The 22,957-nt window shown below is 43.8% G+C and overlaps 1 protein-coding gene across 1 annotated transcript in view; it reads left to right on the top strand.

Annotated features, from left to right (window-relative positions):
* The window catches only part of HACD3 (3-hydroxyacyl-CoA dehydratase 3), a 48,043-nt gene that overhangs the window by 13,872 nt on the left and 11,214 nt on the right, over positions 1 to 22,957 (top strand). The window contains exons 2-7 of the mRNA XM_032175173.2: positions 7,886 to 7,928; positions 10,555 to 10,628; positions 12,412 to 12,576; positions 14,133 to 14,184; positions 18,213 to 18,323; positions 19,664 to 19,791. Of these exons, the coding sequence (XP_032031064.1) occupies positions 7,886 to 7,928; positions 10,555 to 10,628; positions 12,412 to 12,576; positions 14,133 to 14,184; positions 18,213 to 18,323; positions 19,664 to 19,791 (573 nt within the window). The remainder of the gene's footprint in view (positions 1 to 7,885; positions 7,929 to 10,554; positions 10,629 to 12,411; positions 12,577 to 14,132; positions 14,185 to 18,212; positions 18,324 to 19,663; positions 19,792 to 22,957) is intronic.

The following is a 22,957-nucleotide window of genomic DNA, read 5'->3' as shown; positions in this document are numbered from 1 at the left end:
TTCCCTTTTTTTAAATTGAATACAAATTTTCTGTCTTTTTTCTTATTTTCCACAAGGAAACTTCTGCAAGTAATTAGTAGGTTTATTGTTGGTAAAAAATATTGATATTCTAATTCTGAAACTTTTTTGGGATAAAACAAATATATAAATGTACTAATGTTATTAGGAAGATTTTCACTGTAAGAGTTATAAATCTTAAATAACAAGGTAGGGAGAAGCCTTGTAAGAGCTTGAATTGGAAACTTCACTATGACATCGTTTTTTAAATTCCTAGCTAGCCCTCTGAAAGATGAACATTGACTATACCTCAGTGTACTTAGATCATGGCTTCTACATTACCATTTCCAACCAAAGAAACTATGCCTCCTTGAAGAAATGGCCAATTATTCCAAATCTGTGCCAGAGAAAGAACAGTATCCTCAAAAGGTACACGGTCATGTCAGAATCATACAGGAGTTGCTTTGAAGGGATTTCTACTGGCCAAGTTTGTGACAATTTGAACATCAACAAGAGTTAAGAATGGTAATGGAATTTGGCTGAGTGGATCACAAAAGAAAATCTGTGAGTCGGCGGGGCGTGTGGATCACGCCTGTAATCTCAGCACTTTGGGAGGCCGAGATGGGCAGATCACAAGGTCAGGAGATCGAGACCATCCTGGCTAACATAAAAAACAAAAATTACCCAGGTGGTGGGTCCAGTATTCGACTGAGGCGAGAATTGAACCGGAGAGGTGGCTCCAGGATACGTGACTACTCATCAAAAAAGAAAAATCATACTTTTTTTTTTTTTTTTGAGATGGACTCCTCTGTCACCAGGCTGGATCATGGCCCATACCATTGCAATTTTCTCCTGCCTCAGCCTCCTGAGTAGCTGGGACTACAGACGCTTGCCACCACGCCCAGCTAATTTTTTTTTTGTATTTTTAGTTGAGACAGGGTTTCACCATGTTAGCCAGGATGGCCTCTATCTCCTGACCTCGTGATACGCCCACCTCGGCCTCCCAAAGTGCTGGGATCACAGGCGTGAGCCACCATGCCTGGCCGATCCTGGATTTTTTAAAAAAAAGTGTAAATATAGTGGCTTCAGGATAACCGCATCAACAGTGCCATCAAAATTTGCAGTTTATTTCTTCTTTCCCTGAATCTGGGCAGGCCCTCTGGCAGCTTAGTGAATAGAATGCTGGAGAATGATGCTGTGACCAGTTTCAGGCTTACTCTTTGTAAGAGGACTGCCAGCTTCCGCTTCTTCTCTCTTAGAGCACTTGCTCTTGAGACATTCCCTCTCGGAACTGAGCAGTCCTGCTGCGGGAGACCCAAGCCACATGGAGTGGCCAAATATAGTTATTCTGGTCTTAGCTGAACTCCCAAATGACAACCAACAACAATTATGAGCTAAGTGAGCAACCCATCTTGAATGTTCCAGCCCAATATACTGTAGCCCCAGCCAACATCACATGGAATAGAACTATATAGCTGGGCCCCAGTCAACCTGTAAAATCATGTAGGATAATAAAATAGTTGTTTTAAGTCAAGTTTTGGAGTGGTTGTGTGCATTACAATAAATAACAAAAACAATTGAACATCTTTGAGACAATTGTTCATGTAGATTTTTTATTATGGAATAATAAATAATAAATAATAATATGGAATTATTGTTCTTAGGTATTAGAAAGCTTTGGTAATTATACAAGATAATATAATTTCTTAGGAGAGGAAATATTTGGAGGTTACGTATGATGTCTGCAGCTCATTTTGAAATAATTCAGCAAAAAAGTATGCATATAAAAAGCAAATATTGGGAGCTTTCATTATATTTTGTAGAATGGAGGCTACCCCCACCCCAAAAAAACCAAATATGACATTTAGCAATCAATTGGTAGAAGGTGTATGAGTTTTCATTATATTATACTATTTTTTCTTTTTTTTACCTGAGTCAGGGTCTTGCTCTGTCGCCCAGGCTGGAGTTCAGGCTGGTCCCAAACTCCTGGCGTCAAGTGATCTGCCTGCTTTGGCCTTCTGAAGTGCTGGGATTGCAGGTGTGAGCCACCACGCCTGGCCTAGTTTTTCAATTTTTTTTGTAGATTTAAACGTTTTCAAAATAAAACATTGGGGTGAAAAGGATCACATTAAAAATACACAGAGTTTTGGGGTTCCCCAGCAGCCACCAGTGTGCTCAGTGATTTGCTAGAAGGATTCATGGGACTTAGTATATAATTGTACTCATGACTAAGGTTTGTTACAGCTGGAGAATACAGGACAGGATCAGCAAAGGAAAAAAAGCACAAGTGGAGTCTGGAGAAATCCATGTATAAGCCTCTTTATCATTCTTCCTCCTGTGAGGGGGTATACTTGAGCACACTCCACCAGCGACGAAAAATGCAATGACTTATGTATAACAATTCTGCCCAGGGAAGCCCGTTAGTGATTGAGTTCCCAGGATTTTTGTTTTGTTTTGTTTTGAGACAGAGTCTCACTCTGTTACCGAGGCTGGAGTGCAGTGGCCCAGTCTTGGCGCACTGCAACTTCCGCCTCCTGGGTTCAAGCAATTCTCCCGCCTCAGCCTCCTGAGTAGCTGGAATTACAGGCGCACGCCACCATGCCTGGCTAATTTTTGTATTTTTAGTAGAGACAGGGTTTCACCATATTGGTCAGGCTGGTCTCAAACTCCTGACCTCATGATCTGCCCACCTTGGCCTCCCAAAGTGCTGGGATTACAGGCATGAGCCACCGCACCTGGCCAGGTACCCATGATTTTTACTGGGGGCTTGTTACTTAGGTAACCTCTGCCTAACATGTACCAAAATTTCAGACTCCTAGAAGAAAGTTGATATTCACCATAAATCACATTGTTTGTAGGCACAGTTTAGGAACATTGGACCACGCTTGTTAGTTAGGGGATGGAGGAAAGCCGAGTTTCTAGATAGATGCCAGCCAAAGGCTGATCTTGGAAGCAGGCCCTTTTAAAGACTGCAGCCTCTGGCTTGCTATATTAACTATTCTGCACACATACTAATCACATAAATGCGAAGATAAATACTAATGATTTGAATGAGAAAGGAAACTCTTGTCTAAAGGGTTAGATAGCAGGTAGTTTATTGTGAACTCTTTGTAGTTCTGCCAGAGATTCTGAAAATGGGATGAATTGATTTCAGTTCACTAAACAGTTATTGAGGCATTAGGTATATGGAGATGAATAAGACAGTCCCTGCCATCAAAGAACTCAGGTCAAGAGGGGCAGTTAAACTATCAACAATGATTGTGGAACAGTGTGATAAGTATTATAGTAAAGGTGAATAGAAAGTAGGAAGGAAACTGTTGATTCTGATGTTAGGGTGAGGAAGAGAGAAGAGGAATTAACATTTGACCTGAACTTTGAAAGAGAAGTAGTGTTCAACAGGCATGGAAACTTAGATGGGCACTCTAGTCAGAGGAAGAAAAGCAACCAGAATATGAATTCTTACTAGTTGCCAGGGTCTGTGTGTGCTATTGTAATTTAATCTTTCCAACAGACCTCTGATGTAAGTGATTTTATTTTTATTTTTATTTTTTTATTTTTTTGAGACGGAGTCTTACCCTGTCGCCCAGGCTGGAGTGCAGTGGCAGGATCTCTGCTCACTGCAAGCTCCGCCCGCTGGGTTCACGCCATTCTCCTCCCTCAGCCTCACCAGTAGCTGGGAATACAGGCGCCCGCCACTACGCCTGGCTAATTTTTTGTATATTTAGTAGAGACGGGGTTTCACCGTGTTAGCCAGGATGGTCTCGATCTCCTGACCTGGTGATCCACCCGCCTCGGCCTCCCAAAGTGCTGGGATTATAGGCGTGAGTCACCACGCCCAGTCTTTTTTTTTTGAGACAGAGTCTCGCTCTGTCGCCCAGGCTGGAGTGCAGTGGCGCCATCTCGGCTCACTGCAAGCTCCGCCTCCCGGGTTCACGCCATTCTCCTGCCTCAGCCTCTCCGAGTAGCTGGGACTACAGGCGCCCGCCACCACGCCCGGCTAATTTTTTGTATTTTTAGTAGAGACGGGGTTTCACCGTGGTCTCGATCTCCTAACCTCGTGATCCGCCCGCCTCGGCCTCACAAAGTGCTGGGATTACAAGCGTGAGCCACCGCGCCTGGCCTCACGCCCGGTCTTTTATTGTTATTTTTAAAATGATGGCTGGGCATGGTGGCTCATGGCTGTAATCCCAGCAGTTTGGTAGGCTGAGGTGGAGGATTACTTGAGCCCAGGAGTTCGGGACCAGCCTGGGCAACATAGTGAGACTTGTCTCTGCAAAAAAATTTAAAAAGATATTAGCCAGGCATGGTGATGTGGACCTGTAGTCCCAGATACTTGAGAGGCTAAGGTGGGAGGATCCTTGAGCCTGGGAGATGGAGGCTGCAGTGAGCTGAGATTGCACCACTGCACTCCAGCCCTGGGTGACAGAGGGAGATTCTGTCTCAAAAAAAAAAAAAAAAAAAAAAAGACGATAAAGATGATTTGAAAGTTTTCCTATTCCCTTTTCCCTCTTCACTCCGTTTTTTGAGACAGGGTCTTTTTTTTTTTTTGAGACAGGGTCTCGCTGTCGCCCAGGCTGGAGTGCAGTGGCACCATCTCGGCTCACTGCAGGCTCCGCCCCCCAGGGTTCACGCCATTCTCCTGCCTCAGCCTCCCGAGTAGCTGGGACTACAGGCACCCGCCATCTCGCCCGGCTAATTTTTTGTATTTTTAGTAGAGACGGGGTTTCACTGTGTTAGCCAGGATGGTCTCGATCTCCTGACCTTGTGATCCGCCTGCCTCGGCCTCCCAAAGTGCTGGGATTACAGGCGTGAGCCACCGTGCCTGGCGAGACAGGGTCTTAATCTGTCACCCAGGCTGGAATGCAGTGGTGCAATAAAAGCTCACTGCAGCTTCGACCTCCTGGGCTCAAGTTATCCTCCCAGCTTAGCCACCCAAGTAGCTGGGACCGCAGGCATGCGCCACCACACTTGGCTAATTTTTTTATTTTTGTAGAGACAGGGTCTATGTTGTTCAGGCTGGTCTTGAACTCCTGGGCTCAAGTGATCCTCCTGCTTAGACCTCCCGAAGCGTTGGGATTATAGGCATGAGCTACCTTGCCCAGCCACTCTCTCTTTTTATTTTTTAAAAGAATTAGAGACAGGGTCTGACTACTTGCTATGTTCCCCTAGCTGCATTTAAACCCCTGGGTTCAAGTGATCCTCCTACTTCAGCCTCCCCAGTAGCTGGGACTATAGGTGCATGGCACCAGGCCTGGCTGTTCACTCCTCTTTTCATAAGCAAAGGCACAGTTTCTTTTCTAGTAAGAGATGGGCTAGGTTGTGTAGATTGAGCTTTCTAATAAAAACAACTAAAAGTGTTGAATAAAAATGTCTTAAAAACATTGAAAAGTTAACAAGGTAGAAATGAAATTGGGAACTCAGATAAGCTGAACGTGGAAACTGCTTTTGCCTTGCAAACATTTGCTCAGCTAAGTGAACTTGAACTTTGGTTTTGACAGCCCAACAGGGCGCAGGCAATAGAAGTAAGGTCAAAGCCCAGCCTGGTGTGGTGGCTCACGGCTGTAGTCCCAGCACTTTGGGAGGCCGAGGTGGGCGGATCACAATGTCAGGAGTTCGAGACCAGCCTGACCAATATGGTGTAATCCCATCTCTACTGAAAAAAATAAAAAAAATTAGCTGAGTGTGGTGGCGCACGCCTGTAATCCCAGCTGCTCGGGAGGCTGAAGCAGAAGAATCGCTTGAGCCCGGGAGGTGGAGGTTGCAGTGAATTGAGATAGTGCCACTGTACTCCAGCCTGGGCAACAGAGCGAGGTTCCGTCTCAAAAAAAAAAAAAAAAAATAAGGTCAAAGCCCAAGATCCACCAAAGGTGTAACATGTAATAGGAAATCTCCATAAACTGTATTTCAGAGAGGACTATACACTTAGGGTTAGGATGAACTAGAAATAAGCCCGTTCCATCTGCTTGTCTCCAGTTGCCTTAACACTTAGCTAAGTATTAATAGAAGAAAAGGTCCTTGAGAAGTTAAAACTGTAAGTTGGCTCTCAAAGTTATATAGCCCAAATTCACACAATTTAGGAGAACCAAAACTCTAAACTTGAGAACCCTCAAGCCATGAATTTAGTTTAAAGTGGCCTCAACTGGTAGGACCCCTAGGTCCCTGGCAGAAGCAAATGCAGATCGATCCTCTGTAGTAGCTATGCTGATATCAGACAAAATAGACTTTAGGCACAAGTGTATTTTTAGAGATAAAAAGGGCAGTTCATAATGATAAAGGTTTCAATTTACCAGGAAGATATAACAATATTAAGTTATATGCATCTAGGCTGGACACAGTGGCTCATGCCTGTAATCCCAGCACTTTGGGAGGCCGAGGCAGGCAGATCACCTGAGGTCAGGAGTTCAAGACTAGCCTGGCCAACATGGTGAAACCCCGTCTCTACAAAAACACAAAAATTAGCTGGGCATGATGGCAGGCGCCTGTAATCCCAGCTACTCAGGAGGCTGAGGCAGGAGAATCGCCTGAACCTGGGAGGTGGAGGTGCAGTGAGCTGAGACTGAGCCATTGCACTCTAGCCTGGGTGAATTTTTCAAAAAAAAGAAAGAAAATATTAAACAAGTTCATATCAGATAAAATGGATAAATTCCAAGAAATACAGTTTCTATAAAAGAGACAGAAAACCTGGATAGCCCAGTAACCATTAAATACAACGATTCAGTAGTCAAAAATCTTCCCACAGGGAAACTTGCAGGTCTAAATGGCTTCACCTGGAAGTTCTACCAAGCATTTAAAGAAATAATTGCAGTTAATAATTATTTGTTAATCTGTTGCTACATAACAAATCACCCAATATGTAGTGGCTTAAAGCAACAATAATCATTTATTGTCTCTCACAGTTTCTGTGGGTTAGGACTTCAGGAGGGGCTCTGTTGGGTTGTTCTGGCTTGGAATCTCATGAGGTTGTGGTCAGATGACAGCTGTAGTTGAGGAACACAGAAAGCTAAGCCCACAGAAGAAAAACAAACACCGTGACACTGGGAAGGAGCTGCCTCTTGCTTGTTAACCTTGAGCTGGAAGTAGGAGGTGGTTTGTTTCTCATCCACTGGAAAAAGTGTTAAGTAGTTTCATTTTACATTATGATGCTAAATTGAAGGTATGCAGCAACTTCTGGGAATCAATGAACAGTTTGGAGAATTTTGACCTCTCCGGAGTCTTGTTTCCTTTGGGGGTTAAGAGAGTCTGGAGCCTCTAAGTTAGAGACACAGGCACAGCGTGTTTCATTTTCATTCAGCACCTGCAATTCTCTGCCCTTCCCTCTACCTGTTGGAATTAATTTATCATTCAGGTTGCAGTACAGGTCTCACCTTTGGTGGAGCTTTTCCCCACCACTCTATTCCCGTTGTGATCTCTCTCTCTCTTAACTCTGCTAACACTTACTGCCTTTTACCACCCTTTTCGTCTTGACCATATGTTTCTTAATAACTATTTGATATCTTCTCACAGAATGTGCCTCATCTGTCCCACTGGATCCTCTGTTCTACAGCTTAGGGATTGAGTCCTGGAGATCTGTGTATTCCCCTGTCATATCTCACATAGCACGGTGCATGACTGGCCATTTTCAGAATGGACTAATTCAGTACTTGATTGTTTGCACAGTTAGAGCAGGTTAGGGTCCTTCTTGCAGGAGTCTGCAGTCTTAGATAGGTACAGACAGACACAGAGAAAGCCTACAGAGATGTGAATAAATGACTAACTGTATTTCTGGGGGAGGCACAGAGTAGAAGGTTGAGTCCTTATGAGAGAGGGATGAGAGGAAGAAGCCCCTTGTTTAATCTCATTTTTTCTCTTCATTAAAATGCCTTCTTGCATCCTTGGTCTCTTTTCACAGAACCCTGCCATCAGCATCACTGAAAATGTGCTGCATTTCAAAGGTCAGTATCCCAGCAAATGCTCCCATCTCTATACACAGTTAAGGAGGTGTGGTGGCGGTTTCCCTTTTTTAAAAAAAATGTATTTGTCTTACTTGTTTTGTGCTGATGTTCACTCCTCTGATCCTCATGAGGTAAGCTAAATTGTTTTGAAATATATGATTAGAAAAGTCAAATAATTGGTTTAAAATCATGTTTCCCCCATGGAGAGGCAGTAGATACAGTGAAGGAAGGAAAAAAAAAAAAAAAGAATCCTGGGTTAGAAATCAGGAGATGTGTCTTCTAGCTCTAATTCTGCCACAGTCTTGGACAAGTTATTGACTTCTTTGGACCTGTACAATGAAGATACTGGGTTTTAATCTGTGTTTCTCAAACTCGAGGACCCATGGACACCTAAGAATGTTTCCACAGGACTCTCAATGGCTCATGGACCCGAGATTGAGAAACATGTGAAGAATTAAATATGGTCACTTTAAGTGATATTTGGCTCCACTGCAGCTGTGAACACAGACACACATACAGCTACTGATTGCATGGCAGTACTTGATTATGAAATGGCCATCTAGATGATCCAGAATATGCTGCTTTTTTTTTAAAAAAAAGATTATTATTAAAACACAAAATAGAAATTTTATTTATTTATTTTGAGATTGAGTCTTGCTGTATCACCCAGGCTGGAATGCAGTGGCACGATCTCAGCTCACTGCAACCTCCGCCTCCTGGGTTCAAGCGATTCTTGTGCCTCAGTCTCCCGAGTAGCTGGGATTACAGGTGCCCGCCACCACGCCCAGCTAAATTTTGTATTTTTAGTAGAGACAGGGTTTCACCATGTTGTCCAGGCTGGTCTCGAACTCCTGACCTCAAGTGATCCGCCCATCTCGGCCTCTCAAAGTGCTGGGATTACAGGCATGAGCCACCATGCCTGTATTTATTTATTTTTTTAATATTTTTCTTTTTAAACATTAAAAAAAATCATTATTTATTACATCCCTTCTCATCATTCCTAGGAAATTTTCTTGATGAGACTTTGTGGCTCCCTGATACTAGATTAGCAGACCAGTTTGAGAAACACTACACTCTAGATGATGTCTCAGGCCTTTTCAGCTCTGACAGTCTCTGATTCTGTGAATCTGCCTCCATCTCCCTTCTCCTCAGTCCCTCAGCAGATTTACTGCTTTACCAGAGAGGGTGGGATCTGCATTCACCGTCACCCAGTGGGGTAGGATTCTCTCTGCTCTCTGTTCTAGTTCCTGGGATTATTGGAGCATAAAGAGTTTCTGCTTTATGAGAAATTCCATCTACCGTAATATACTTGCATGAAATACAGCCTGGCTTTTGTATCTGCTTTTCAAGATGAGAGTAGTCACCACTCAGCTCAGGTTTTTTGGGAATTATATACATTTATGTGAAATTTAAAGTAATGAAAGCATATCTTGCCACTTAGACCTTATATACTGTCCTACCTTAAGGAATTTATGGTCACAGAGAATAATTGCTACCTGTAGCAAATATTAGGCAGGTTATTAGTCTACATATGGTCAGATAAGGGAAGAGAGTCCCAGAAGGAAACCAAATGGTAAAGGAATCAGAGAGGAGAGTGGAAGGGAGGTTCAGCAGCAGCTGCTAGGTCCAGCAGTCACTGGCATCTAGGCATGGTGCCAGCTTGAATTGGGGAAAGGAGCCATGTCAAGGCATAGGGATGGGGCATTGGCCAACTCAGGTACTTCCCTCCTAGTTCCACCTGTCCTTCATAAGCTGTGAAAGATTGTATTTCTTTTTCCTTGTTCCATTTGGGATGTGCTAAAGGAGGAGTCAGCTTCTGCCTTCATTCTCTCTCCCTGGTTGGGAGGTTTTAGATTCAGAGCTGTCCAAGACAACCCAGCATTTCCATGTACCCTGCAGTCAAGATGATACGCCTACCAATTTTTGTCTGCTCTATATTTAGAGCCAAAGTAATTGTGAAAGTTAAATTTATATCCGTGTGCCCCCTTTGGCATTGCTTTCTCTATTCTTTTTCCTGCCTGTTATTTGTATGGGGTATCATCAGGGTCACAGTGGAAGATTGGGTAAATACTCCGAAACTGACATCAGAGGACATATGAAGATAAACTTGTGTCAAAGATTTGGCCTATCTAGCTGTTGAGGAGCTCTGCTCACAAGTCCCCAAACATTTTAACAGGACCCATTAAGATTTGTGGACTACGTTGCTTCTTGGCCTTTTGGCTATAATCAAGTATAATATTTGTGCCAGGCACAGTGGCTCATGTCTGTAATCCCAGCACTTTGGGAGGCCAAGGCGGGCGGATCACGAGGTCAGGAGATCGAGACCATGGTGAAACCCCGTCTCTACTAAAAATACAAAAAATTAGCTGGGCATGGTGGCGGGCGCCTGTAGTCCCAGCTGCTCGGGAGGCTGAGGCAGGAGAATGGCGTGAACCTGAGAGGCGGAGCTTGCAGTGAGCCAAGATCGCGCCACTGCACTCCAGCCTGGGCGACAGAGCAAGACTCCGTCTCAAAAAAAAAAAAAAAGTGTAATATTCGCATACTTAGGAAAGAACCGCACCAGGCTGGCTTTTGGATGGCCTTGCTCTGCTCAAGTTTGCAGTAACCCACATTTCTTTCTTTATAGCTCAAGGACATGGTGCCAAAGGAGACAATGTCTATGAATTTCACCTGGAGTTCTTAGACCTTGTGAAGCCAGAGGTATGTTCTTTCCTTTCTCACTTCCCTTCCCATTTTAGGAAATGAATATCAGTAGTTTAGTGAAATGGGGAGCAGGGTTTGTGGAGAGAAGAAGATAAAAACCAAAGGGGAATAATAGAGTTATTTGGAACAGAGCCCAGGTTTTAGCTGCAGAGGAATGGGAAAGTCAGAGACCCCAAGTTGAATCAGGGCCCTGCCATTTATTAGTGGTGTGATCTTGAACAAGTCTCTTCACTTCTTCGAGTTCCAGTGTTCTCATGTGTTAAATGAAGGTCTGGACTAAGTGATCTCCAGGGTTCCTTCCAGCTCTGATATTCTCTGGTTTTAGTGATGGCAGAGGAGTATGGCACCCGTTGAGAACAGAGTTACATAGGGTGGTTGAAGCCCCCACCAGGGGTTACTTTCATGTGACTTTGCCACAGGTGCAGGTGAGAAAAATAGAAATCAGAATGGGCAAAGGCAGCTGGTCTTCAGAAAGAATGCTGCAGATATCATCAAAACTTCCCTTCCCTTAGAGCCTGAGGAAGCTTCTCTCGCAAGCAGGGAGAGAATCCAATAGATGGGGTATTTTGCCTTCTGGAATTACACTTAGCTCTGGCGGCTTGAGCTTCTTGATTTCCCTGGGCAGGTGCTCAGTTGTTTTGAGAAAGCATGAATAATAACCAGTGGTATAGTGGTCAGAGAACCTGTCATGGAGCTTCCTTTGGAGAAAAGGGACAGGCCATGTAGACAAACAATGAGCTGGAATGGCCTATAAGAATTTGAGTTTAGTTGGGAAGACTCCCCAAATTGACCCCTGTGAAAAAATCTGTAACTGATCCAATACAGTTCTGATCTTGATGCAGGTGTTTCTAAAACCGGGGTCTGCTGAGCCAGGACAGTCATTTTCATGGGAGGAAAATTTATAAGCTTAGGATAATTGGATGCAGTACCCTTGAGAGGGTGATTGGACATAGTGCCTTTCATGGTGTGGCTGTGGCAGGAGGTTCATGCTAGTTCCCTCCAGCGTAACCAGGAACTATTTGCCTTTCTTATCCTGATAGCCTCCTGTGTCATTCACTGGCGGAATCAGAGAAGGACATTATGTTCTTACCAGTTCTCCATGCCAGCCCTTGGTCTAGATCAACCTTTTTGGCACCAGGGACCAATTTTGTGGAAGGCACCTTTTCCACAGATGGTGGGATGGGGATGGTTTCAGGGTGATTCAAATGCATTACATTTATTGTGCACTTTATTTCTGTTGTTATTACATTGTAATATATAATGAATACAACTTACCATAATGTAGAATCAGTGAGAGCCCTGAGCTTGTTTTCCTGCAACTAGACAGTCCCATCTGGGGGTGATGGGAGACAGTGACAGATCATCAGGCATTATAGTCTCATAAAGAGTGAGCAACCTAGATTCCTTGCATGCACAATTCACAAGAGAGTTCATGCTCCTATGTGAATCTTATGCCAACGCTGATCTGACAGGAGGCAGGGCTTAGGCGGTAATGCAGGTGATGGGGAGCAAGTCTAAATATAGATGAAGTTTCACTCACTTGCCCACCACTCAGCTCCTCCTGTGTGGCGTGATTCCCAACAGGCCATGGACCAGTATTGGTCCGTGGCCCAGGAGTTGGAGACCCCTGGTCTAGATGTTCCCTTTGCATCAGGACTTGCAGGACCAGAGAAAGAAGGAGAATAAATATATCCTGCAGCTTCTCTGTATGGCACCCCTGGCATGGTGCTGCTTCAGGGAATGGAAGAGGGCATTCTCACATTTTCACTTTCTCTCCTAGCCTGTTTACAAACTGACCCAGAGGCAGGTAAATATTACAGTGCAGAAGAAAGTGAGTCAGTGGTGGGAGAGACTCACAAAGCAGGAAAAGCGACCACTGTTTTTGGCTCCTGACTTTGATCGTTGGCTGGATGAATCTGATGCGGAAATGGAGCTCAGAGCTAAGGTTAGTAAGGATCCTAGGATCTAGCCATTGAGGACAAATCATGGGGAACCCACATTATTCAGGCCACTTCAGATACCTCTCAGGGTCTGAAAGAATAGTGACAAAGTTACAAATTCATTTAAAGACCTGGTGATGTGATTTTCAAGACGTATTAGCTATGTATTTTGTAGACTGTCCTTCAGTTGAAATCTGTCTGATGTTTCTCTTACAACTAGACTAAGGTGATAGATATTGAGGAGAAGACCTCTGAAGTAAAGTGCAATTCTTATCACATCATATCAAGAGTACATACGGCCGGGCGCAGTGGCTCACGCCTGTAATCCCAGCACTTTGGGAGGTCAAGGTGGGCGGATCACGAGGTTAGGAGATCGAGACCATCCTGGCTAGCACAGTGAAACCCTGTCTCTACTAAAAATACAAAAAATTAGCCGGGCATGGTGGCGCATGCCTGTAGTCCCAGCTGCTCAGGAGGCTGAGGCAGGAGAATGGCGTGAACTTGGGAGGAGGAGTTTGCCTTGAGCTGCGATCACGCCACTGCACTCCAGCCTGGGCAACAGAGCGAGACTCTCAAAAAAAAAAAAAAAAAGTACATACTGTCAACATGACACATCACTGTTGATATTAACCATGGGTCAGCTGGCTTGAGGTGACGCTTACCAGGTTTCTCCACTATAAGGTTATTTTCCTCTTGCCACTCCTTGGAAGGAAGTTACTATGTGTAGCCTACATTTAAGGAGCAGGGAGTTATGCTTCCTGTCCTTTAGATGGAGTATCTACATAATTTATTTGTAATTCTTCTGCATAGGAGAATAATTATGCATGTCTATTGTCTCCCATTTATTTTTTCAATCATTTATTTATATCATGTGAGTACATGGGTATTTATTTTATACTTTGAGTTATAATCTAATATTATTTATTTTGTTGCTCAAATTCTTCCAGATTTGGCACTAACCGGCCTTTGGTTATGTCCTCATCCTGCCCATCTTTCATTTGGCTTTTGTATCTTTTTGAGAAAGGGCCATCATTATGGGACTATTTTTTTTTTTTTTTTTTTTTTTTGAGCACTTCCTTACTTTCTGGCACTATAAGCTGCTCCAGGCTTATCTTGTATGTATGTTTCCTGCTCCAGCCCTGGAACAGCCATTTCTTCAAGGAGCTCTGTTCTTATTGTAGAATAGTATTGGAAACCAAGATCTGGGTGCCAGGTATGCTCATTGCTACCAGGTTGCCATTGCTTTTAAGTTCTCTTCACTGACAGAACAAGAAAATATATGTTTGGATACTAACCCATGCATACACATACACCTGTAAATATTTCTGTATGGATCCATCTGTATCTCTATTAAGCTAAACGTGAGTTCATACTGATGTTGACCTATAATATTGACCTATAATGTTGACCTATGACCTATAATATTTTTCCCAATGATGCACTGACCCCAACTGGAGGAGTTGGCTTTGAGGGAGTCAGATTACTCAGCCAGCATATGGACTTTTGCAAGCATCTGGGAATTCTAACTTGTGTTCTTGGAAAACTTTTGTCTAACTTCTAGGAAGAAGAGCGCCTAAATAAACTCCGACTGGAAAGCGAAGGCTCTCCTGAAAGTAAGTTGCGCTGCTGCCATGGTAGTTACCAGTTAACTTGTGCTAGTGTTGGAAGTATGGATAATTGTGATGTGGCAGGAGAGCTAATGATTTCACCCCGGTGAGCTGTGTGGGTGAGTTTATGAAAAAGCTTTTAGGTCCAGTGCTTAAGGTCTGCACCACCCACGTCAGAATGCTTACCTTTAATGTGTCCTTTGTGTTTTGGTTGTTATTTCATGAGTACACCAAGGCTAGTGTAGCAGAATGAAAGAACTCCTGGACTGGCCTCATGGCAGATGGCAACCAAATCCTGCAGAGTGTTGTGGAAATGATTGCATGGGTCCATGGCTACACTCCTTCAGCCTGGTGTTTTTCTCCCAGCTGAAATCTCAAAGGCTGTACGATACATAAGTGTGGTTGTCGGCCTGAAAGATGGAGAGTATTCTGTGTAGTCCTGCTATTCATTAACCTTTAATAAATCGATTTCTGTTTCTGTCTAACCACTTTAAGCAGGAAGCTCTGTAAGTGTATTATCTTCTGGGTGATGTAGTTAGATTAAATTCAGCAGCTATCTATTAAAGTCATGCTGTGTGGCAAGCACTGTGCTGGGTCCTTGACTAAGAGCCAGAGGGATCCATCGTAGCGCCTACACTCAACAGGGCTTACATTCTTAGTGGGAGAACTGCAGGTCTATATAAAACTACCTCTGAAAAGCAGAATGAAATAAGTGCTTCTTACTTGTTCTGAGTTGAAATTTTTCAAATTTTAGTGGTACTTATCTAGCATGCCATAAATAAGCGAGGGGAAAGTTTTGGAGCAGTAGTTTTCAAACTGTTCGTGGTGCCCCAGGGGGTTCCCAGAGATGCTTTGGTGGAGTAGATCACACAAACAGGTCTACCTCAGTCAGAGCAGCTCTCTTTTGAGTGTTATGTGTTGGCATTCTGAATAAGGTTTCTTTTGAGAAGGAATTTAAAAAAATATTTGAATAGCAACTACCTTAGGGGAATATTCTTTTAGGAAAGCCGAGGAGGGGAGAGGATCAGTGGAGGCAAAGAATAACAACATAAAAAAGCCACTTTGAGATTTAAATTAATGTTTTGGTGTTTTAAAGGGATAAACTTCAAAAACAGATAAAAATTCTAATATATGGATTTTTTGGGTGTTAGGTAAAGCTTTAACTGTTTTACCTAAATTCATAAAGTTTTCTGAACAAGGAAGTTCTTTATGATGGGGAAGTGTAATAGATTTTTTTAGTTTTGAAGAAGAAACTTTTAATTAGCTAAATGTTGCTAGAAGTCTGACATTTTTTGGAGTCTTAGGATAAGGCTGTGGTTTTTTTTTTTTTTTGAGATGGGGTCTTGCTATGCCGTCCAGGCTGATCTTAAGATCCTGGGCTCAAGTGATCCTTCCACCTCAGCCTCCCAAGTAGCTGGGATTACAGGCATATGCCACTGTGCCTGGCTTAGGCTGCTTTTGATTGACCACGTTATTAAATGTGATTATTTGAGGACCAACCACATGTCTTTGCAGAATATCTGTAGCCTAGGAATAAATATGTAGCAGCAAAATCTGAACACCATAGATCTTCTCTTAAGAACTGTGCTTTTCTTTACCCTACTCCTTTGACTCAACCATGACTCTGTCAGAGCCTCTTGTTTCTTCCTTTACTGTGTAATTGGCTGTATCTTCATGAATCTTAGGCTGCAGATAAAATTAATGTCCCTTATTTTCCTGCATGCTGGTTTGAAATTGTCCTGCTTTGGTTATGTCCTCAGTCTGCCCATCTTTCAAAGCCCAGATCAGGCCAAGTATGATGGCTCATGCCTCTAATCCCAGCACTTTGGGAGACTGAGGTGGGAGGATCTTTTAGGCCAGGAGTTCGAGATCAGCCTGGGCAATGTAGCAAGACTGTGTTTCTACAAAATGTAATAGAATATAAAATTAGCAGGGTGTGGTGGCACAGACCTGTAGACCTAACTACTTGGGAGGTGAGGTGGGAGGATGGGTTGACCCCAGGAGGTCAGGACTGCAGAGAGCTATGGTCCCACCACTGCATTCTAACCTGGGAACAGAGTGAGACCCTATCTCAAAAAAAAAAAAAAAAAAGCCCAGATTAGATACCAGCTTTATTCATGTAGACTAGCTTGATGCCCACTTCTCCAGCCTAGTGTCGTTTTTTCAACTTGAAAGTTTCACAAGACATTACTTGTCACTCCCCACCTGATATTACAGTTTTTAGATTGTAAGCTCTGAAGGCAGCCTTGAACTACCTTTGTATCTCAGTAGTTCTTCTCACAGTACCGTGCACATTGTAGGTATTCAGTTAATGCTTGGTTGAGTGAATATATAACCAAATATCAGGATTTTTTTTTCATTTACTGTATCTGTCTCTTTGAGCTAGTTTGACCTCAGTGACCTTAAGGAAATTCCAGAAAAGAAGAAACTATGGATTATATTAAGATGACTGGAGGGCCAGGCACGGTGGCTCATGCCTGTAATCCAAGCACTTTGGGAGGCCAAGGTGGGCGGATCACCTGAGGTTAGGAGTTTAAGACCACCCTGGCCAACATGATGAAACCCTGTCTCTGCTAAAATACAAAAATTAGCCGGGCGTGGTGGCAGGTGCCTGTAATCCCAGCTACTAGGGAGGCTGAGGCAGGAGAATTGCTTGAACCTGGGAGGTGGAGCATGCAGTGAGCCGAGATTGTGCCACTGCATTCCAGCCTGGGTGACAGAGCAAGACTCTGTCTCAAAAAAAAATTGAGCAGGAGCTGAGGAAATCTTTATTTCCTTTTTGTAATGCCTCTTCAGATGGCCACTCATTTTTTTGCCAGGTGTTATGGAAAAAATACAACACTACAACACTCAACTGCTTTTTCTTCTTTTCTTACTCAACAACAATCAACACAGAAGACTTCTGTGACCAAGTGTGTGGGTTTTTTCCCCCACACACCAAGCAAGCAATGAGTTCTGCAGCAGACACCAGCTGGGTGCCCTCTGATTCAATTCTAACACTGTTTACCTAGAGATAGTATCAGATTCCCACAGATGGAGGGCTCAGTCCCCAAGACACCCCCCTGCCCCCAGCCTGTCCCGAGTCTGGGCCTCCAGAACTTGTGACCAATAGGCTGTAAATTACGGTTCCCACAACCTGCTCCTGGGGTTTGATTGATTTGCTAGCGTGGCTCCACAGAACTCAGGGAAACACGTTTGTTCGTTTATTATAAGGGATATTATGAAGGATACAGATGAAGAGATTAGGAGGAAGAATGGAGGAAGTGGCGCAGAGCTTCCATGCCCTCCCCAGGTGTGCCACCCTCCAGGAACCTCCATGTGTTCAGCTGTCTGGAAGCTGACTAAACTCTGTCCCCTTGGGCCTTTTATGGAGACTTCATCGGATAGGCATGACTGAAGCGTGTTGAACTGTGTTGAAATGTGATTGGACAAAAAGGGTCTGACCTAAACCCAGCAAGGCCTGTCTGTTCAGATTCTTCTCAGCCTCTCTGTGCAGTGTTCTCTCCTCCAGAGTATGAGGCAAGACCCTCTCTGGAATGAGGGTCTTAGGACCCACAATCAGATTAGAGTCGTGCCTTGGGCAGCTGAAAGGAAGGCAGGGAAGGTCATAGAGGGAGATTCTGTTTTCTGAGGCCTAAAGTGTCCCAACATTGTGAGAAAAAACTGTAACAAGGGCTGTGGGAGTTATGAGCCAGAAACCGTGGCTGAAAACCTGTATATACATATACACATATCATAATATCACACCAGGGGTAATATTTTTTTCTTGGGTTTGTTATGTCTGTATACCTATTCTTCAAGGCTGGGAAAGGAAGTCCTGCTGAAAATACACGCTGGAGAGCAATGTTCCTTGTATGTAGGAACATTGTCTGTGGGAGTAGGAGCCCAGGCTGGTGAGGACCTGGACCAGGTGTTTGTGTGGGAGCTTAGGAGCATTCAGGAAGGAAAAAGGGTTGAAGTCATCCAGATATACCTCATACACCTGTCTCCTGCTGGGACCATTGCTTTTAATAGCGTACTGCTTTGCTTTACAGCTCTTACAAACTTAAGGAAAGGATACCTGTTTATGTATAATCTTGTGCAATTCTTGGGATTCTCCTGGATCTTTGTCAACCTGACTGTGCGATTCTGTATCTTGGGAAAAGGCAAGTAAGACATTTTTGGATTAATTTTCCCTTTCTCAGTAGTTTGGCCCAGTATTCACCAAAGGGAGCACTTTCTGCCTTTGATGTTAATAATAACCCCTGCATTTGTGCAGCACCCCCTACTTTTCGTTGTGCTTTCATAGCTCTTATTTCCCATGGCCTTGTGAAATAAGCTGACTGATATTCTTTCCATTTAACAGGTAATAAAATATAGGCCTAGAGATGGTCAAAAATGGTTCACATCCATAGCTAGCCAGAGCCACATCTTGGGCTAGAATCCTTTTGTAAAAATGTTCACTAACAACTAAATAAATTGATGTGATACTTCCAGTGCCAAAGTTATGCAAGGCCAAAAGGGTTCTCACCCTTTTGGAGCCTAAATACATTCTAAAATGAACTATTCTAAAACAGAATAAAAAGAGTATCATAAAGATATTAGTTCTTCTTAAATTAATTTATGTGTTCAGCAGGATTCTGGCTTTGACCAGTGGCATTCCATTGGGAAATGCCAATGGGAAATTTTTGAGAATTTGATTTAAAGTATTCTGAAACTTTATTTGATGAATAAATAGGTAATAAAATTTAGGAGAAGAAAGAGTAATGGGAGAGGATTTTTCTACCTGATGATGAAAGTATGGACCAGGTGTAGTAGCTTATACCTGTAATCCCAGCACTTTAACAGGCCGAGGTGGGAGGATCTCTTGCGCCCAGGAGGTTGAAGCTGCAGTAAGCCGTGATCATGACACTGTACTCTAGACTGGGTGATGAAGCAAGACCTTGACTCTTAAAAAAATTTAGAAAGGTGGCTGTGCGTGGTGGCTTATGCCTGTAATCCTAGTACTTTGGGAGGTCGAGGTGGGCAGATCACGAGGTCAAGAGATTGAGACCATCCTGGTCAACATGGTGAAACCGCCATCTCTACTAAAAGTACAAAAATTAGCTGGGCATGGTGGCGCACACCTGTAGTCCCAGCTACTCGGGAGGCTGAGGCAGGAGAATCACTTGAAGCCAGGAGGCAGAGGTTGCAGTGAGCCGAGATCGTGCCACTACACTGCAGCCTCGTGACAGAGTGAGACTCCATCTCAAAAAAAAAAAAAAAAAAAAAAGAGAAAGGCATATAAGGTGTACATGTTAACTTTCTGGTAACTGGTAGAGCTTACTATTCGTGACCCCAGTGGCCTGCACCCTTCCTGCTTAGTTAAGTAAGAAACTCGAATCTGACTGGATGTTTGTTATTCCTTTCCTACGGTTATTTTCACGAAAGGAGTGATCTAGTTTGAGAAATAGTTCTGTTGGAATTTACCATCTGATTCACCCTTAATGTGTATTTTTGCCTATAGAGTCCTTTTATGACACATTCCATACTGTGGCTGACATGATGTATTTCTGCCAGATGCTGGCAGTTGTGGAAACTATCAATGCAGCGATTGGAGTCACTACGTCACCGGTGCTGCCTTCTCTGATCCAGGTATTGAATAGTTAAGCTGAAGGGTGGGTAATGGAAGGTCCCATTATTTGTCTAGTGGGTATGTGTATTAGTCCATTTTCATGCTGCTCATAAAGACATACCTGAGACTGGGCAATTTACAAAAGAAAGACGTTTAATTGGACTTACAGTTCCATGTGGCTGGGAAGGTCTCACGATCATGGTGGAGGGCGAAAGGCACTTCTTACATGGTAGTGGCAAGAGAGAATGAGGAAGAAGCAAAAGCAGAAACCCCTGATAAACCCATCAGATCTCATGAGACTTATTCACTATCACGAGAATAGCATGGGAAAGACCGGCTCCACTGATTCATTTACCTCCCGCTAGGTCCCTGCCACAACACATGGGAATCCTGGGAGATACAATTAAAGTTGAGATTTGAATGGAGACACATCCCAACCATATCATTCTAGCAGTGGCCCCTCCAAATCTCATACCCTCACATTTCAAAACCAATCATGCCTTCTCAGCAGTCCCCCAAAGTCTTATTTCAGCATTAACCCCAAAGTCCACAGTCCAAAGTCTCATCTGAGACAAGGCAAACCCCTTCTGCCTTTGAGCCTGTAAAATCAAAGCACACTAGTTACTTCCTAGATACAAAGGGAGTACTGGCATCGGGTAAATACAGTCATTCCAAATGGGAGAAATTGGCCAAAATAAAGGGGTTACAGTGCCCATGCAAGTCTGAAATCCAGTGGGGCAGTCAAACGTTAAAGCTCCAAAATGATCTCCTTTGACTCCAGGTCTCACATCCAGGTCACGCTGATGCAAGAGGTGGATTCCCATAGTCTTAGGGAGCTCCACCCCTGTGACTTTGCAGGGAGCAGCCTCCCTCCCGGCTGCTTTCACCGGCTGGCATTGAGTGTCTGTGGCTTTTCCAGATGCATGGTGCAAGCTGTTAGTGGATCTACCATTCTGGGGTCTGGAGGATGGTGTGGCCCTCTTCTCACAGCTCCACTAGGCAGTGCCCCAGTAGGGACTGTGTGGAGGCTCCAGCCCCATGTTTCCCTTCCTCACTGCCCTAGCAGAGGTTCTCCATGAAGGCCCCATCCCTGCAGCAAACTTTTGCCTGGGCATCCAGGCATTTCCACACATCTTCTGAAATCTAGGCAGAGGTTCCCAAACCTCAGTTCTTGACTTCTCTACACCCACAGGCTCACCACCACGTGGAAGCTGCCAAGGCTTGGGGCTTGCACCCTCTGAAGCCACAGTCTGAGCTGTACATTGGCCCCTCTCAGCCAAGGCTGGAGCAGCTGGGACACAGGGCACCAAATCCCTAGGTTGCACACAGCACGGGGACCCTGGGCCTCCGGGCCTGTGATGGGAGGGACTGCCGTGAGGGCCTCTGACATGGTCTGGTTACATTTTCCCCATGGTCTTGGGGATTACATTAGGCTCCTTGCTACTTATGCAAATTTCTGTAGCCAGCTTGAGTTTCTCCTCAAAAAATGGGTTTTTCTTTTCTACTGAATCATCAGGCTGCAAATTTTCCAAACTTTTATGCTGTTTCTCTTTTAAAATGGAATGCTTTTAACAGCACCCAAGTCACCTCTTGAATGCTTTTCTGCTTAGAAATTTCTCCTGCCAGATACCCTAAATCATCTCTCTCAAGTTCAGAGTTCTACAGATCTCTAGGGCAGGGGCAAAATGCTGCCAGTCTCTTTGCTAAAACATAACAAGAGTCACCTTTGCTCCAGTTCACCTTTGCTTCCAAGAGGTTCTTCATCTCCATCTGAGACTACCTCAGCCTGGACTTTATTGTTCATATCACTGTCAGCATTTTTGTCAAAGCTATTCAACAAATCTCTACGAGATTCCAAACTTACCTACATTTTCCTGTCTTCTTCTGAGCCCTCCAAACTGTTCCAACCTCTGTCTGTTACCCAGTTCCAAGGTCACTTCCACATTTTCGGGTATCTTTTCAGCAACATCCAACTTTACTGGTACCAATTTACTGTATTAGTCCGTTTTCCCACTGCTGATAAAGACATACCTGAAACCAGGCCATTTACAAAAGAAAGAGGTTTAATTGGATTTACAGTTACATGTGGCTGGGGAAGGTCTCACAATTGTGGTGCAGGGTGAAAGGCACTTCTTACATGGCGGTGGCGAGAGAGAATGAGGAAGAAACAAAAGCGGAAACCCCTGATAAGCCCACCAGATCTCATGAGACTTATTTACTAACATGAGAATAGCACAGGAAGACTGGCCCCCATGATTCAGTTACCTCCCCCTGGGTCCCTTACACAACATGTGGGAATTCTGGGAGATACAATTTAAGTTGACATTTGAATGGGGACATAGCCAAACCATATCTGTATGTTACATTTGGTAAGAAGTCTCAATTAGTAAAAACACCTATTTGTACAGGAATAGCATTATTTTACCTGAACAAGAAAGAACATTTAAAACCGCAGGGGGAGGCGGAGCTTGCAGTGAGCCAAGATCGGGCCACTGCACTCCAGCCTGGGCGACAGACCGAGACTCCGTCTCAAAAACAAACAAACAAACAAAAAAACCCAGGGATATTTACCAAAGTAGACTTTTACTATTTGAGGTCTTTTTCATTTTTTATAATATCCTTATGAAATCACAAAGTTATAAAGAGCTTTAAGACTAGGGAATTTGACTCTTAGGCAGGAGCTGAAAAACCTACCTTCAGTCTCCTTAGTTAGAAATGTACGTGGTCTCCTCCTGAACCTGCGTAGATGAAGGCAGTACTTCTTAAAAACTTGTATTAATGAAAAGTACAATAATCAAACTTTAAAATTTACAGCCAGGCATGGTGGCTCATTCCTGTAATCCCCACACTTTGGGAAGCTGAGGCAGGAGGATTGCTGGAGGCCAGCAGTTTGAGACCAGCCTTGGCAGCATAGTGAGACCCCATTTCTAAAAAAATAAAGATTTGCCAGGCATGGTGATGTGCACCTATATTCCCACTACTTGGGAGGCTGAGACGGAAGGATTCCTTGAGTGCAGGAGTTCGATGTTGCAGTGAGCTGTGATTGTGCCACTGCCCTCCAACCTGGGCAACAGAGCGAGACCCCTGTCTCTAAAAAAAATAAAAAATAAAAAATAAAAATTTAATGGATAGTTTGTGTTGTAGATTAGACATAGCTGAAGAGAAAATTTGTGAGCTGTTTGAGAT

Source organism: Hylobates moloch, unplaced genomic scaffold (genome assembly GCF_009828535.3).
Source record: "Hylobates moloch isolate HMO894 unplaced genomic scaffold, HMol_V3 SCAFFOLD_14, whole genome shotgun sequence".
Classification (NCBI taxonomy): Eukaryota; Metazoa; Chordata; class Mammalia; order Primates; family Hylobatidae; genus Hylobates; species Hylobates moloch.
The sequence above is the reverse complement of the archived record's forward strand: the minus strand, read 5'-3'. Positions and strand labels throughout refer to the sequence as shown.